General features: G+C 46.0%; 1 protein-coding gene across 5 annotated transcripts in view; it reads left to right on the forward strand.

The window, feature by feature from the left end:
- RASA1 (RAS p21 protein activator 1) overlaps positions 1–18,855 on the forward strand; it is a 421,336-nt gene that overhangs the window by 325,473 nt on the left and 77,008 nt on the right. For all 5 annotated transcript variants that reach the window (XR_010246601.1, XM_063963963.1, XM_063963965.1 and 2 more), the window contains exons 12-13: positions 3,745–3,832; positions 7,390–7,467. Coding sequence is in view for 4 of the 5 variants with exons in the window: in XM_063963963.1 (XP_063820033.1) it covers positions 3,745–3,832; positions 7,390–7,467 (166 nt within the window). In the remaining variant the exon portion in view is untranslated. The remainder of the gene's footprint in view (positions 1–3,744; positions 3,833–7,389; positions 7,468–18,855) is intronic.

The raw sequence follows: 18,855 nt of genomic DNA on the forward strand, positions 1-18,855 counted from the left end.
TGGTCTGTCCACGGCACCGAGGGTATTTACCAAAGTAATGGCCGAAATGATGATACTCCTTCGAAAGAAGGGAGTTATAATTATCCCGTACTTGGACGGTCTCCTTATAAAGGCGAGGTCCAGGGAGCAGTTGTTGGTCGGAGTAGCACTATCTCAGGAAGTGCTACAACAGCACGGCTGGATTCTGAATATCCCAAAGTCGCAGCTGGTTCCTACGACGCGTCTGCTGTTCCTGGGTATGATTCTGGACACAGAACAGAAGAAGGTGTTTCTCCCGGAGGAGAAGGCCAAGGAGTTGTCATCTCTGGTCAGAGACCTCCTAAAACCAAAACAGGTGTCGGTGCATCATTGCACGCGAGTCTTGGGAAAGATGGTAGCTTCTTACGAGGCAATTCCATTCGGCAGATTCCATGCAAGGATCTTTCAGTGGGATCTGTTAGACAAGTGGTCCGGATCGCATCTTCAGATGCATCGGCTGATCACCCTGTCCCCGAGGGCCAGGGTGTCTCTGCTGTGGTGGCTGCAGAGTGCTCATCTACTCGAGGGCCGCAGATTCGGCATACAGGACTGGGTCCTGGTGACCACGGATGCAAGCCTCCGAGGTTGGGGGGCAGTCACTCAGGGAAGAAATTTCCAAGGACAATGGTCGAGTCAGGAAGCTTCCCTACACATAAATATTCTGGAACTAAGGGCCATTTACAATGCCCTAAGTCAAGCAAAACCCCTGCTTCTAAACCAGCCGGTGCTGATTCAGTCAGACAACATCACGGCGGTCGCCCATGTAAACCGACAGGGCGGCACAAGAAGCAGGATGGCGATGGCAGAAGCCACAAGGATTCTCCGATGGGCGGAAAATCACGTGATAGCACTGTCAGCAGTGTTCATTCCGGGAGTGGACAATTGGGAAGCAGACTTCCTCAGCAGGCACGACCTCCACCCGGGAGAGTGGGGACTTCATCCAGAAGTCTTCCAGCTGATTGTAAATCGTTGGGAAAGGCCACAGGTGGTCATGATGGCGTCCCGCCTCAACAAAAAGCTAAAAAGATATTGCGCCAGGTCAAGGGACCCTCAGGCGATAGCTGTGGACGCTCTAGTGACACCGTGGGTGTACCAGTCGGTTTATGTGTTCCCTCCTCTTCCTCTCATTCCAAAGGTACTGAGGATAATAAGAAAGAGAGGAGTAAGAACTATACTCATCGTTCCGGATTGGCCAAGAAGGACTTGGTACCCGGAACTACAAGAAATGATCTCAGAGGACCCTTGGCCTCTGCCTCTCAGACAGGACCTGCTACAGCAGGGGCCCTGTCTGTTCCAAGACTTAATGCGGCTGCGTTTGACGGCATGGCGGTTGAACGCCGGATCCTGATGGAGAAGGGCATACCGGTTGAAGTCATTCCTACGCTGATAAAAGCTAGGAAGGATGTGACAGCAAAACATTATCACCGCATATGGCGAAAATATGTTGCTTGGTGTGAGGCTATGAAGGCCCCAACAGAGGAATTTCAGCTGGGTCGATTTCTGCACTTCCTACAGTCAGGTGTGACTATGGGCCTAAAATTGGGATCCATTAAAGTCCAGATTTCGGCCCTGTCTATTTTCTTTCAAAAAGAACTGGCTTCACTGCCTGAAGTTCAGACGTTTGTTAAGGGAGTGCTGCATATTCATCCCCCTTTTGTGCCTCCAGTGGCACCTTGGGATCTCAACGTTGTGTTGGATTTCCTAAAATCACATTGGTTTGAGCCACTTCAGACCGTGGAGTTGAAATATCTCACGTGGAAAGTGGTCATGCTTTTGGCTTCGGCTAGGCGTGTGTCAGAATTGGCGGCCTTGTCATGTAAAAGCCCCTATCTGATCTTCCATATGGACAGGGCAGAATTGAGGACTCGTCCCCAATTTCTCCCTAAGGTGGTATCAGCGTTTCATTTGAACCAACCTATTGTGGTGCCTGCGGCTACTCGGGACTTGGAGGCTTCCAAGCTGCTGGATGTAGTCCGGGCCCTGAAAATCTATGTTTCCAGGACGGCTAGAGTCAGAAAAACCGACTCGCTGTTTATCCTGCATGCACCCAACAAGCTGGGTGCTCCTGCTTCTAAGCAGACTATTGCTCGCTGGATCTGTTGCACGATTCAACTTGCACATTCTGCGGCTGAACTGCCGCATCCTAAATCAGTAAAAGCCCATTCCACGAGGAAGGTGGGCTCTTCTTGGGCGGCTGCCCGAGGGGTCCCGGCTTTACAACTTTGCCGAGCTGCTACCTGGTCGGGATCAAACACTTTTGCAAAGTTCTACAAGTTTGATACCCTGGCTGAGGAGGACCTTGAGTTTGCTCATTCGGTGCTGCAGAGTCATCCGCACTCTCCCGCCCGTTTGGGAGCTTTGGTATAATCCCCATGGTCCTTACGGAGTACCCAGCATCCACTAGGACGTCAGAGAAAATAAGATTTTACTCACCGGTAAATCTATTTCTCGTAGTCCGTAGTGGATGGTGGGAGCCCGTCCCAAGTGCGGATTGTCTGCAATACTTGTATATAGTTATTGCTTAACTAAAGGGTTATTGTTATGAGCCATCTGTTGAGTGAGGCTCAGTTGTTATTCATACTGTTAACTGGGTATAGTTATCACGAGTTGTACGGTGTGATTGGTGTGGCTGGTACGAGTCTTACCCTGGATTCCAAATCCTTTCCTTGTAGTGTCAGCTCTTCCGGGCACAGTTTCCCTAACTGAGGTCTGGAGGAGGGGCATAGAGGGAGGAGCCAGTGCACACCAGATAGTACCTAATCTTTCTTTTAGAGTGCCCAGTCTCCTGCGAAGCCCGTCTATTCCCCATGGTCCTTACGGAGTACCCAGCATCCACTACGGACTACGAGAAATAGATTTACCGGTGAGTAAAATCTTATTTTTAGTTTCATATGTTGGACTTTATTTTGTGCATTAAGATGATTGCTTTCAGCTGCTTTCAATTTTGTACAAAAAATATTGCTCTATGTTTGAGGCGTTAAATATTTACTTGCATTTTAGTGATGTTCTTAGTGATCCTCATGACTGTGTGAAAAACTCATTGAAGTTGACTAGACAATAGCTGAAGGTGTGTGGTGGTGTTTTTTTTTCTTCTTCTTGTTTTCGTCATAGTCCAGCCAGGATTATTGCACCTGAGGCAGTAGTTCTTGAAGTGGTTGTTTTTCTTTATCATTTTTTTGAAATGTATATGTTGCACTGCTAAGTGATTCCCACGTCATCTTTTCTTAAGGTGCATACACACGGTGCGATTCTGCCTAAAGGCCGATTCTGACTTTGCAGTTTCCCTTGAACTCCCCGGAGCCCAGAACCACCGATATTGACTGTACACACGGTGCAGTTTTGACTGTACAATTTTGACTATACTAGAAATTAGATTGTACACAATTTAGTCAAAATTTACCTGCTTGCGCAATCTTTTTTTCTTTTCTTTTCTTTTCACTTTTTTTTTTTTTTTTTTAGATACCGACCCCACAGGAGCGTGCATTGTCATCGTAAGCTGTATACACACGGTGCGATATGTACTATGTTTTCTACTAATATGGACTATATAGTCCATATTGGTAGTTCAAATCGAACCATGTGAATGCACCTTAAAACATTACATCAACTTCTCAAACAGTGTTTTTGGATCATTAGAACAGTTTGCCTAAAGTGTACATTGAACTGTGCTAATTGCTGTTAGTATTTTGTTATATGTACCTCAAATATATCCCATTTTTGTTTTAGGCAAAATTGTTTCCAGATCGTAGTTCAGCACTTTAGTGAGGAACATTACATATTCTACTTTGCTGGTGATACTCCAGAGCAAGCTGAGGTAATACATGAAAACCTATTTGGTGATTTTATATTTCACTGCTTTTTACTATTGTTACTATGCTTATTTACATGGAATGTATAAATAAAAGTTGTCTTTAAAATAAAATAAAGTAGTAATTTCATAACACTGGACTGAAGATTAATAGATATATTCTATTTCTATATCAAAATGTGACCACTAGGTGGTGGTATTTTGTTAAAGGAGTAAGTTGCTTGTTGCAGTAATAATACATAAGGAGAAGGGGAGAGCGTGTTCATTTGCTGTAATGTAATAATACTTTTCATCCACTGTCCCATATCAAACTTGAGAAAATCAGATTAATATAAGACAGGGCTTGACAATTTTTTCTAAAATCTAGGACTCTTCCGATACTACAGAGAGACTTGCGTACAGCCAGCCAGCAGACGCGGAGAGCACCGCTTTCAAACGACACTAAGGGTGGTATTATATTAGTTGCAGTAATTTACAGCAGCGAAAGTAAAAAACCACCGCACCAGGCGCTTATAATAACTTTGGATTCAATTAATCAAAATATCAATGATATTATATATATCTGTAATAATTATACAAGCTGCAGGAGAGCTATTGACTTGGGGTTAACAAGTCAAATAAATTTTAACACTGGAATACCAAGTGTAAAAGATCAAGCACACTTAAACAAATCCCTTTTGCGCTATACTAAAATATAAAATGGCTGAATATTCAACAAATCAAACGTAATTTTTTAAAATTATAACATTTTTAATATATAGAAATTCAATATTTCACAAAAATGACTAGACCGGTCTTGTGTATAACAACATAAAAACAAATATCATATGTTAAACATTCTAAAGGAGGTGGATCCTAAAGTGTTTCTGTGCACAGAATAATGCTGAACTCCAGTTGTAACTCAGTCCATAAGAACAGGTCCACTGATATAATAGATCCCAGCTGTAATAGGAACCTGTATAGCACTCAAAAGTCCTGAAACTTTACTAGAGATCTAAAGTTCCAGTTTAACTTGCCACTTAGTAATAATAGTTGTAATGAATATCAACGCTCCACAGCGGAGCCTTACATGCGGCTTTCAACAGCAATGACTGCACGGAGAGTCCCGGTATCCAACGAGGCGGTCTCTGGCTACGGGACCAGGCACTAATCTTGGCACCTGTTTGGAAGCACCCGATCTCCAGGCTCTGTGAGACCTCACCTCTGTATCCCTCGTGCAGGCACCGTATCAGTCTCTCTCCTCTCCGGTCCTTAATTGGCTGATGTATTAAACAGACAGCAGTGGCAAGGTGTGCGGTCAATAATGAGTGCAGGGGTCCAAAACGCTGACGCGTTTCGCTCCTCTCCTGGGGGCTTTATCAAAGAATAACTACTGACTACTCCAGGACCCTTTTTATAGGAATAGCAATCAGTCCTATTGGTGCATAAATTGATGGATTCAAATCACCTGGTTATACACCTGCTAAGTTCCACCTACTAATCTCACCTCCTCATACTAAGTTCAATACATATATTATACATCCAGATCATATAAAATAGTAATTAAAAGAATTTCTACACATAAATAAATATTCATATACTGAAAAGTGTGTGTGTATATATATATATATATATATATATATATATATATATATATACACACACAGGTTGAGTCTCCCTTATCCAAAATGCTTGGGACCAGAGGTATTTTGGATATCGGAATTTTCCGTATTTTTGAATAATTGCATACCATAATGAGATATCATGGTGATGGGACCCAAGTCTAAGCACAGAATACATTTATGTTACATATACATCTTATACACACAGCCTGAAGGTCATTTTAGCCAATATTTTTAATAACTTTGTGCATTAAACTTAGTGTGTGTACATTCACACAATTCATTTGTTTCATATACACCTTATACACATAGCCTGAAGGTCATTTAATCCAATATGTTTAATAACTCTGTGTATTAAACAAAGTTTGTGTACATTGAGCCATCAGAAAACAAAGGTTTCACTATCTCACTCAAAAAATTCTGTATTTCGGAATATTCCGTATTTCGAAATATATGAATATGGGATACTCAACCTGTGTGTGTGTGTGTGTGTGTGTGTATGTATGTATGTATGTGTATATATATATATATATATACATACATATACACAAAACAAAATATAAAATATATACCCGTTTGTCCATAAATATTTTCTAGAGATTGTCAGGATCTTGATTAATCACAGAATAAAATATAATTAAAATAAATCTGTAAACACAAATCTTCCTTCATGAGACTTGAACTCTCTACCCTATCCTCCCTAAGCGGATGCCCTACCATTCCTCCACCGTGTATTCTTAACAGCACAATGTATTAGAACCTCCGTTCCTATAGTTTTTCAATAGTTAATAGTAAAGTTAATGAGAATTAGTCTTATGTTTATCTCGAATATCAATCACATTCCACACCTAAATAATAACAAATAAATATTAAATACCAATTTAAATAATACATATAAACAATATAAAATACCTCTTGATACATCCTCCTACTATGCAATTCGAACTTTCAACCATATGCTTCCCAGCTTGTTACTTTACCAATCCCCCACAGTTGACCCTTATCTATGTGTTCCATTCAATTTACAGTAGCTACATCCCCTGTGGCTATCCAATTAGCCCCGATGCCGCACTTATCGGGGATCGCAAAACATCCCAGGTTATCACTGAAGTATATATGCCATATACTACTGAAAGCGCTAAGAATTTAAGAGATTGGGGGGCAGTGTTCTAATGCTCTCATCCAGCAACGAATAAGCACTGGGGTTCCCTAATTTTATGTCATAGATATTTACTTTTCAAAAGGGTACACCTTTTTGGGCTATTAAATTATTTCTCCACTTTTTAATGTGTTTCACTCTAACATGTTAAAAATAAATTAAAAAAAATACGTTTTTATTTTCAAGTGCCATTTTAGTTATGAAGACCTCTGTGTGGAATCCTGGTCTTCGCTTTTTATAAAAGTGCATAATTGTCAAAGCAGGAACCGCAAAGTACAAATGTGTCCACTTACAAACTAATATTTTTAGTGAATTTACAAGAAAGTGAATTAGCAGCAAATGTGTTTTCTTTTCTAACCATCACCACTTAATACAGATGTGTCCATATATATCTTGCCTCACTGCTCTGCGTAGCGGGAGATGCCAGGCGTCTTTATTGCAGAAAATACATCTTATTCACATCGCTATGTGAATAGGACACACAAGTAGACTCTGCTGAATAAAATTATACTCTGCATGCCTATATTCTGTGTGCATCTGCGGCTGTAACTGCATACAAAATGGTGCGTTATAATGTTTTTGGCTATTTTGGGCAGACTGCCTTTGGATTGTGAGAACAAATAGTTTCTGGAAACGGAGTCTTCTGAAAAAAGTATATTTTGGGTGGGTACTACGTGATTTAAAGATATTGATGTTGGAATTCGACTAGCTCAATTAGTGCCTAACTTGGCTCAGCAGCAGAGGGGGTAAAACAACAATGCAATTACCTTTTATAATGTAATCTGTGTTTTCTATATTATCAGGACTGGATGAAAAGTCTACAAGCATTTTGCAGTCTACGAAAGACGACGCAAGTTACATCTAATAAACGTCTTCGGCAGGTTTGTTTTTTTGTATAACCATATTTAGAGAGATTAAATTGTTTCGCAGAGATTCAATTGTTTGCTTCTACTGGCTGGTGACATTTCCCCAAATCCAGGTCCCATCCACATACCACACACAAATTCATCTGATTCACAACGGAATATAAATTCAACAAACCTTATAAACATCACGTCTCTCATCTCCCTCCATGTCACTACAATGTGTTTTATGGAATGCACGCTCCGTTTGCAACAAATTAACATCTATTCATGACCTCTTCATTTAAAAAAAACAAACCTCAATATGCTAGCTATAACAGAAACATGGCTCACACAATCCGACACAGCCGCCCCTGCAGCACTGTAACATGGTGGCCTTCCGCTTCACACACACCCCCAGACCTGGTAACTGTAAAGGAGGTGGGGTTGGAATTTTGCTGTCCAAATCTTACACACACCGTTTTACCATCTGTTCCTTCACTCGCATTTACATCATTTGAAGTACATTCTATTAGGATTTTCACCCCTTTCTCTCTGCGTGTTGCAGCTATCTATTGCCCACCTGGGCAACCAACAAAGTTTCTGGAAGTTTATTCTGCTTCGGTCCCTCATTTTTGACATCTCCACCATTATTGTGGGTGATTTCAATATCTCTATTGACAGTCCGCAATCTTCCCATGCCTCCAAACTACTCTCTCTAACTTCCTTTCTTGGCCTCTCCCAATGGACTGTCTCCCCTACTCATCCGGACGGCCACTGCCTTGATCTTGTATTCACCAGACTATGCTCTGTTTCTGAACTCGCTAACACTCCTTTCCCTCTCTCAGATCACAACCGTATCACCTGCATGCTCTCCTCCATTACTTCAAACTCAATGTCTCTGAAGTCTACCAAGCCTCCTCTAACCCGCAGAAATATTAAGACGATTAATTTTCAACAACTATCTACCTTTCTGCAACCACTGCTCTCACCAATTTCTTCATTCACCTCTCCTGAGACTGCTGTATCACATCTTAACCAAACTCTAGAAACAGCTCTTGATGATGTGGATCCGGCTACCCACTACACTCCACGTAGACTGGTGGTATTTGATATGCCGGCTGTCGGGATCCCTGCGCTCAGTATACCTGCGCCTGAATCCTGACACCCGGCATACCGACAACTATTCTCCGGCGGTCGGGATGCCATCGCCGGTATAACATACTACGCCCCATGTAGACTTAGATGTCAACCGTGGCACTCTAAATACACAAGACACCTACAAAAAACTTTTAGGTAAAGTAGAACGCAAGTGGCATAAATCTCGCAGTTCAAGTGACTTTCTCACATGTAATACCGTGTACCACTCCTATCGCAGTGCTCTGGACACTGCCAAACAAACATATTTCCAATCTCTCATCGCTGCTCAAACCTCTAACCCCAAGCAACTTTCTCTTACGTCCTAGAGGATGCTGGGGACTCCGTAAGGACCATGGGGTATAGACGGGCTCCGCAGGAGATAGGGCACCTAAAAAGAACTTTGACTATGGGTGTGCACTGGCTCCTCCCTCTATGCCCCTCCTCCAGACCTCAGTTAGATCTTGTGCCCAGAGGAGAATGGGTGCACTGCAGAGAGCTCTCCAGAGTTTTCTGTGGAAAAATAATTTTGTTAGGTTTTTTATTTTCAGGGAGTCCTGTTGGCAACAGGCTCCCTGCATCGTGGGACCGAGGAGAGAGAAGCAGAGCTGGCTTGTCAAGTTGGGCACTGCTTCTAAGGCTACTGGACACCATTAGCTCCAGAGGGAGTCGGAACACAGGTCTCACCTGGGGTTCATCCCGGAGCCGCGCCGCCGTCCTCCTCACAGATGCCGAAGATAGAAGCCGGATAGAGAAGGCAGAAGACATCTTAGGCGGCAGAAGACATCAGATCTTCATGAGGAAAGGCTGCGCGCCATTGCTCCCAGTCACACACACAGAGCAGCACTGAAGGGTGCAGGGCGCAGGGGGGGGCGCCCTGGGCAGCAATAAACCTCACATTTTGGCACAAATACAGTTGGATTAGACTGCGGAGGCAGTAAATCTATGATCTCCCGCCATTTTATTGAAAAATCACTGGGACCGAAGCCCGCCGTCGGGGCTTGATCCTCAGCACTAACCAGCGCCATTTTCTCCACAGAAGCTGCATGAGGAAAACGCTGGCTCCCTGGTCTCTCCCCTGCTGAACACACAGGCTGGAAAAAAGAGGAGGGGGGCACATTAGCGATGCAGTGAGTGGGAATTGGCATAATATATATAAAAAAGCGCTGTCTGGACATATTTTCTCCCAGTGTTTTTAAGCGCTGGTGTGTGCTGGCATACTCTTTCTCTGTCTCTCCTTAGTACCTGGTTGGGGTTTTGTCCCCTTATAGGTTAATACCTGTGTGTGTGGGGTGTCGGTACGTGTGTGTCGACATGTCTGAGGCGGAAGGCTTCTCCAAGGAGGAGGTGGAGCAAATGAGTGGTGTGTCCCCGTTGGTTGTGCCGACTCCAGATTGGATGGACATGTGGCATATGTTGAATGCAAGTGTGGCATCTTTACATAAAAGGCTTGATAAGGCTGGTTTAGGGGGGACATCAGGGGGTCCATCTTCAGATTGGACCGACTCACAGGGCCCGTCGGGGTCTCAAGTGTCCCTTAACACAAGACACTACTACCGACACGGATTCTGATTCCAGTGTCGACTATGACGAAGTAAAATTGCACCCTAGGGTGACTAAAACCATTCAGTGTATGATTGTGGCAATAAGGGATGTGTTGCATATTGTGGATGAACCCTCGGTCCCCGACACAAGGATTTTGTTTAAGGAAAAGAAACAGATTATTAACTTTCCCACATCTCATGAATTAAATGAATTCTTTGGAAAAGCTTGGGAGACTCCGGATAAGAGACCGCAGATCCCCAAAAGAATTTATATGGCATACCCTTTCCCTAAGCAGGACAGGGAGATTTGGGAATCACCCAGAACTGTGGACAAGGCCCTGACGCGCTTGTCCAAGAAAGTGGCGCTACCGTCTCCTGACACAGCGGCCCTTAAGGACCCTGCAGATCGCAGGCAAGAAACTACCTTAAAGTGTCATACAGGTGCTGTGTTAAGACCGACAATTGCGTCGGCATGGGTGTGTAGCGCAATTGCAGCTTGGACAGATGAGCTGACAGATCAATTTGATAATATGGATAAGGATACTATATTCCTAACTCCAGCCCATATTTAAGACGCAGTCTTATTTATGAGGGATGCTCGAAGGGACATTGGGTTGCTAGCTTCTAGGGCCAATGCCATGTCTATCTCAGCGAGAAGATCCTTATGGACTCGCCAATGGACGGGTGATGCGGATTCCAAGAAACCTATGGAAGTACTACCCTATAAGGGGGATGTATTGTTTGGGGATGGGCTGACGTACCTGGTTTCCACAGCTACAGCAGGTAAATCAAATTTTTTACCATATATTCCCCAACAGCAAAAGAAAGTAACACCCTATCAGATGCAGTCCTTTCGGTCGCACAAGTCCAAAAGAGGTCGGGGATCCTCTTTCCTCGCCAGAGGTAAAGGCAGAGGCAAGAGAGCACCTGCTTCGGCAGGTGCCCAGGAACAAAAGTCCTCCCCGGCTGCTCCAAAACCCACAGCATGACGCTGGGGCTCCCCTGAGGGAGTCCGCACCGGTTGGGGGAACGTCTTCGACTTTTCAGTCAGGCCTGGGTCAGTTCGGACCTGAATCCCTGGGTGTTGGAAATAGTTTCCCAGGGTTACAAATTGGAATTAGAGGCGGTGCCCCCACGCCGATTTTTCAAATCGGCCCTACCAGCTTCCACATCGGAAAGGGATGTAGTGTTAAGCTGCAATTCAAACGCTGTGTATACAGCAAGTGATAATCAAGGTTCCCCTGCACCAGCAGGGAAGAGGTTACTATGCAACCCTATTTGTGGTCCCGAAACCGGACGGTTCGGTCAGACCTATTTTGAATCTGAAATCCCTAAACCTGTACATAAAAAGATTCAAATTCAAAATGGAATCTCTCAGAGCGATAATAGCTAACATGGAGGAGGGGGAGTTTATGGTGTCTCTGGACATAAAGGATGCGTACCTTCATGTCCCCATATATGCCCCCCATCAGGAATACCTGAGATTCGCTGTACAGGATTGTCATTACCAATTTCAGACGTTGCTGTTTGGACTCTCCACGGCCCCGAGAATTTTCACCAAAATAATGGCGGAAATTATGGTGGTCCTGCGCAAGCATGGAGTCACAATTATCCCATACTTGGACGATCTCCTGATAAAAGCGAGATCAAGGGAGAAATTGCTTAGCAGTGTGGCGCTCTCTCTGAGAGTGCTCCAGCAACACGGTTGGATTCTAAATCTACCGAAGTCACAGTTGATCCCGACCACTCGACTATCGTTCCTAGGTATGATACTGGATACGGAACAAATGAAGGTCTTCCTCCCAATAGAGAGAGCCCAAGACATCCAGAACATGGTCAGAGACCTGCTAAAACCGAAAAGGGTGTCAGTTCACCAATGCACTCGAGTTCTGGGGAAAATGGTGGCGGCCTACGAGGCCATTCCCTTCGGAAGGTTCCATGCAAGGACTTTTCAATGGGACCTTCTGGACAAGTGGTCCGGGTCCCATCTGCACTTACATCGGAAAATAACACTGTCCCCAGGGACAAGAGTGTCCCTCCTGTGGTGGTTGCAAAGTGCTCACCTCCTGGAGGGTCGCAGGTTCGGAATTCAGGATTGGATCCTGGTTACCACGGACGCGAGCCTCCGAGGATGGGGAGCGGTCACACAGGGAAAGACTTTTCAGGGTCTTTGGTCAGACCAGGAGTCCTGTCTACACATCAATGTGTTGGAACTCAGGGCCATTTACAACGGCCTTCGACAAGCGGAGAGTTTTCTTCGAAACCTACCGGTTCTGATTCAATCAGACAATGTCACAGCAGTGGCTCATGTGAACCGCCAAGGCGGGACAAGAAGCAGAGTCGCGATGGCGGAAGCCACAAGGATCCTTCGCTGGGCGGAAAATCATGTAAGTGCTCTGTCGGCTGTCTTCATTCCGGGAGTGGACAACTGGGAAGCAGACTTCCTCAGCAGACACGATCTCCATCCAGGAGAATGGGGACTTCATCAAGAAGTCTTTGCAGACGTAACACGTCTTTGGGGAACTCCTCAAATAGACATGATGGCGTCACGCCTCAACAGAAAACTTTGGAGGTATTGCGCCAGGTCTCGGGACCCTCAGGCAGTAGCAGTAGACGCACTGGTAACACCGTGGGTGTTCGAATCGGTCTACGTGTTTCCTCCTCTTCCTCTCATCACGAAAGTGTTGAGGATCATAAGACGAAGAAGAGTACAGACGATACTCGTTGTCCCAGACTGGCCTCGAAGGGCCTGGTACTCGGATCTACAAGAGATGCTCACAGGAGATCCCTGGCCTCTTCCTCTGAGGGAAGACCTGTTGCAGCAGGGGCCCTGTGTATTTCAAGACTTACCGCGGTTACGTTTGACGTCATGGTGGTTGAACGCCGAATCCTAGCGAAAAGGGATTCCGGAAGAGGTCATCCCTACTTTATTAAAGGCTAGGAAGGAGGTGACGGTAAAACATTATCACCGTATCTGGCGAAAGTATGTGTCCTGGTGTGAGAACAAGAATGCACCTACGGAAGATTTTCATCTGGGTCGTCTTCTCCACTTCCTACAGACAGGAGTGGATATGGGCCTGAAATTAGGCTCGGTTAAGGTACAGATTTCGGCCCTCTCGATTTTCTTTCAGAAGGAATTGGCTTTTCTTCCAGAAGTCCAGACGTTTGTAAAGGGAGTGGTGCACATCCAGCCCCCTTTTGTGCCTCCAGTGGCACCATGGGACCTGAACGTGGTGTTGCAGTTCCTAAAATCACACTGGTTTGAACCGCTTAACAAGGTTGAGTTGAAATTTCTTACCTGGAAGGTGGTCATGTTGTTGGCCTTAGCATCAGCAAGGTGAGTGTCAGAATTGGCGGCTTTGTCACACAAGAGCCCCTACTTGATTTTTCATGTGGATCGAGCTGAATTGAGGACACGTCCGCAATTTTTGCCTAAAGTGGTTTCTTCGTTCCGTATGAATCAACCTATTGTGGTGCCTGTGGCTACAAGTGACCTGGAGGATTCCAGATCCCTGGACGTAGTCAGGGCCTTAAAAATTTATGTAGCCAGGAACGGCTAGAATTAGGAAAACAGAGGCTCTGTTTGTCCTGTAAGCGGCCAATAAGATTGGCGCACCTGCTTCGAAGCAGACTATTGCTCGCTGGATCTGTAATACGATTCAGCAGGCTCACTCTACGGCTGGATTGCCGGTACCAAATTCGGTTAAGGCCCATTCCACTAGGAAGGTGGGCTCTTCTTGGGCGGCTGCCCGAGGCGTCTCGGCATTACAACTTTGCCGAGCGGCGACTTGGTCGGGGTCCAACACTTTTGCTAAATTCTACAAGTTTGATACCCTGGCTGATGAGGACCTAGCGTTTGCTCAGTCGGTGCTGCAGAGTCATACGCACTCTCCCGCCCGATTGGATGCTTTGGTATAAACCCCATGGTCCTTACGGAGTCCCCAGCATCCTCTAGGACGTAAGAGAAAATAAGATTTTAAACCTACCGGTAAATCTATTTCTCCTAGTCCGTAGAGGATGCTGGGCGTCCGTCCCAGTGCGGAAACTCTGCAAGACTTGTATATAGTAGTTGCTTACATAAGGGTTATGTTACAGTTGACATCGGTCTTGGACCGTTACTGTCGTTTTGTTCATACTGTTAACTGGTTATGTATGTTCCAGGTTACATGGTATGATTGGTGTGGGCTGGTATGAATCTTGCCCTTGGATTGCTAAATCCTGCCTTGTATTGTCCATATCCTCTGGGCACAGTTCTCTAACTGAGGTCTGGAGGAGGGGCATAGAGGGAGGAGCCAGTGCACACCCATAGTCAAAGTTCTTTTTAGGTGGCCTATCTCCTGCGGAGCCCGTCTATACCCCATGGTCCTTACGGAGTCCCCAGCATCCTCTACGGACTAGGAGAAATAGATTTACCGGTAGGTTTAAAATCTTATTTCTCTGACGTCCTAGTGGATGCTGGGGACTCCGTAAGGACCATGGGGATATAGCGGCTCCGCAGGAGACAGGGCACAATAATAAAAGCTTTAGGATCAGGTGGTGTGCACTGGCTCCTCCCCCTATGACCCTCCTCCAAGCCTCAGTTAGATTTTTGTGCCCGGCCGAGAAGGGTGCAATCTAGGTGGCTCTCCTGAGCTGCTTAGAATAAAAGTTTAAGTTAGGTTTTTTTTTTCTTTCAGTGAGACCTGCTGGCAACAGGCTCACTGCTACGAGGGACTTAGGGGAGAGAAGTAAACTCACCTGCGTGCAGGATGGATTTGCTTCTTAGGCTACTGGACACCATTAGCTCCAGAGGGAGTCGGAACACAGGTCTCACCCTGGGGTTCGTCCCGGAGCCGTGCCGCCGACCCCCCTTGCAGATGCCGAAGTTGAAGAGGTCCAGAAACAGGCGGCAGAAGACTTTCAGTCTTCATAAGGTAGCGCACAGCACTGCAGCTGTGCGCCATTGTTGTCAGCACACTTCACCAACAGTCACCAACTGTCACTGAGGGTGCAGGGCGCTGGGGGGGGCGCCCTGGGCAGCAATGTATAATACCTTTTTATGGCTAAAATACATCACATATAGCCCTTGAGGCTATATGGATGTATTTAACCCCTGCCAGATCTCACAAACTCCGGGAGAAGAGCCCGCCGAAAAGGGGGCGGGGCCTATTCTCCTCAGCACACGGTGCCATTTTCCTGCTCAGCTCTGCTGTGAGGAAGGCTCCCAGGCTCTCCCCTGCACTGCACTACAGAAACAGGGTTAAAACAGAGAGGGGGGGCACTTATTTGGCGATATGATTACATATATAAAAATGCTATAAGGGAAAACACTTGTATAAGGGGTTGTCCCTGTATAATTATAGCGTTTTTGGTGTGTGCTGGCAAACTCTCCCTCTGTCTCCCCAAAGGGCTAGTGGGGTCCTGTCCTCTATCAGAGCATTCCCTGTGTGTGTGCTGTGTGTCGGTACGTGTGTGTCGACATGTAGGAGGACGATGTTGGTGAGGAGGCGGAGCAAATTGCCTGTATTGGTGATGTCACTCTCTAGGGAGTCGACACTGGAATGGATGGCTTATTTAGGAATTACGTGATAATGTCAACACTCTGCAAGGTCGGTTGACGACATGAGACGGCCGGCAAACAAATTAGTACCTGTCCAGGCGTCTCAGACACCGTCAGGGGCTTGTAAAAACGCCCATTTACCTCAGTCGGTTGACACAGACACAGACACGGACACTGACTCCAGTGTCGACGGTGAATAAACAAACGTATTTTCCTTTAGGGCCACACGTTTCATGTTAAGGGCAATGAAGGAGGTGTTACATATTTCTGATACTACAAGTACCACAAATAAGGGTATTATGTAGGGTGTGAATAAACTACTTGTAGTTTTTCCTGAATCAGATAAATTAAATGAAGTGTGTGATGATACGTGGGTTTCCTCCGATAGAAAATTATTGGCGGTATACCCTTTCCCGCCAGAAGTTAGGGCGAGTTGGGAAACGCACCTTAGGGTGGATAAGGCGCTCACACGCTTATAAAAACAAGGGGCGTTACAGTCTCCAGATACGGCAGCCCTCAAGGAGCCAGCTGATAGGAAGCTGAAAAATATCCTAAAAGTATATACACACATACTGGTGTTATACTACGACCAGCAATCGCCTCAGCCTGGATGTGCAGCGCTGAGGGGGCTTGGTCGGATTTCCTGACTGAAAATATTGATACCCTTGACAGGGACAAGATTTTATTGACTATAGATGCATTTCTATATATGCGAGATGCGCAGAGGGATATTTGCATTCTGGCATCAAGAGTAAATGTGATGTCCATATCTGCCAGACGAAGACACGACAGTGGTCAGGTGATGCAGATTCCAGACGGCACATGGAAGTATTGCCGTATAAAGGGGCGGTCCATCGGACCTGGTGGCCATGGCAACAGCTGAAAAATCCACCTTTTGTTACCCCAAGTCACATCTCAGCAGAAAAGGACACAGTCTTTTCAGTCTCAGTCCTTTCGTCCCCATAAGGGCAGGCGGGCAAAAGGGCCAGTCATATCTGCCCAGGGGTAGAGGAAAGGGAAGAAGACTGCAGCAGGCAGCCCATTCCCAGGAACAGAAGCCCTCCACAGCTTCTGCCAAGTCCGCAGCATGACGCTGGGGCAGTACAAGCGGACTCAGGTGCGGTAGGGGATCATCTCAAGATTTTCAGCACGCAGGGGGCTCACTCACAAGTGGACTCCTGGATCCTACACGTAGTATCCCAGGTGTACATTGGAAATTCGAGACGTCTCCCCCTCACAAGTTCCTGAAGTCTGCTTTACCAACGTCTCCCTCCGACAGGGAGGCAGTATTGGGAACAATTCACAGGCTGTATTCCCAGCAGGTGATAATCAAAGTACCCCTTCTACAACAAGGGAAGGGGTATTATTCCACACTATATTGTGGTACTGAAGCCAGACGGCTCGGTGAGATCTGAAATATTTGAACACTTACATACAAGCGTTCAAATCAAGATGGAGTCACTCAGAGTAGTGATAGCGAACCAGGAAGAAGGGGACGATATGGTGTCACTGGATATCAGGGACGCTTACCTACATGTCCAAATTTGCCTTCTCACCAAGGGTACCTCAGGTTCGTGGTACAGAACTGTCACTATCAGTTCAGACGCTGCCGTTTGGATTGTCCACGGCACCCCGGGTCTTTACCAAGGTAATGGCCGAAATGATGATTCTTCTTAAAAGAAATATGGACGCTTTCCTGATAAAGGCAAGGTCCAGAGAACAGTTGGAGGTCGGAGTAGCACTATCTTAAGTAGTTCTACGACAGCACGAGTGGATTCTAAATATTCCAAAATCGCAGTTTTTTCCGACGACACGTCTACTGTTCCTAGGGATGATTCTGGACACAGTCCAGAAAAGGATGTTTTCTCCCGGAGAAGAAAGCCAGGGAGTTATCCGAGCTAGTCAGGAACCTCCTAAAACCAGGAAAAGTATCAGTGCATCATTGCACAAGGATCCTGTGAAAAATGGTGGTTTCTTACAAAGCGATCCCATTCGGTAGATTTCACGCAAGAACCTTTCCGTGGGATCTGCTGGAAAAATGGTCCGGATCGCATCTTCAGATGCATCAGCGGATAACCCTGTCTCCAAGGACAAGGGTGTTTCTTCTGCGGTGGCTGCAGAGTGCTCATCTATGAAAGGGCCGCAGATTCGGCATTCAGGACTGGGTCCTGGTGACCACGGATGCCAGCCTGAGTGGCTGGGGAGCAGTCACACAAGGAAAAAATTTCCAGAGAGTGTGATCAAGTCTGGAGACTTCTCTCCACATAAATATACTGGAGCTAAGGGCAATTTACAATGCTCTAAGCTTAGCAAGACCTCTGCTTCAAGGTCAGCCGGTATTGATCCAGTGGGACAACATCACGGCAGTCGCCCACGTAAACAGGGCGGCGCAAGAAGCAGGAGGGAAATGGCAGAAAATACAAGGATTCTTCGCTGGGCGAAAAATCATGTGATAACACTCTCAGCAGTGTTCATTCCGGGAGTGGAAAACTGGGAAGCAGACTTCCTCAGCAGGCATGACCTCTACCCGGGAGAGTGGGGACTTCATCGGGAAGTCTTCCACATGATTGTAAACCGTTGGGAAAAACCAAAGGTGGACATGATGGCGTCCCGCCTGAACAAAAAACTAGACAGATATTGCGCCAGGTCAAGGGACCCTCAGGCAATAGCGGTGGACGCTCTGGTAACACTGTGGGTGTACCAGTCAGAGTATGTGTTCCCTCCTATGCCTCTCATACCAAAAGTACTGAGAATCATAAGAGGGAGATGAGTAAGAACGATACTCGTGGTTCCGGATTGGCCAAGAAGGACTTGGTACCCGAAACTTCAAGAGATGTTCACGGAAGACCCGTGGCCTCTACCTTTAAGAAAGGACCTGCTCCAGCAGGGGCCTTGTCTGTTCCAAGACTTACCGCGGCCGCGTTTGACGGCATGGCGGTTGAACGCCGGATCCTGAAAGGGCATTCCAGATGAAGTCATCCCTACCCTGGTCAAAGACAGGAAGGATGTAACCGCAAAACATTTTCACCGCATTTGGTGAAGATATGTTGCGTGGTGTGAGGCCAAGAAGGCCCCTACAGAGGAATTCCAACTGGGTCGTTTCCTACATTTCCTGAAAACAGGACTGTCAATGGGCCTAAAATTAGGGTCCATTAAGGTTCAAATTTCGGCCCTGTCGAATTTATTCCAGAAAGAACTGGCTTTAGT

The sequence above is a fragment of the Pseudophryne corroboree genome, chromosome 1, assembly GCF_028390025.1.
Source record: "Pseudophryne corroboree isolate aPseCor3 chromosome 1, aPseCor3.hap2, whole genome shotgun sequence".
Taxonomy (NCBI): Eukaryota; Metazoa; Chordata; class Amphibia; order Anura; family Myobatrachidae; genus Pseudophryne; species Pseudophryne corroboree.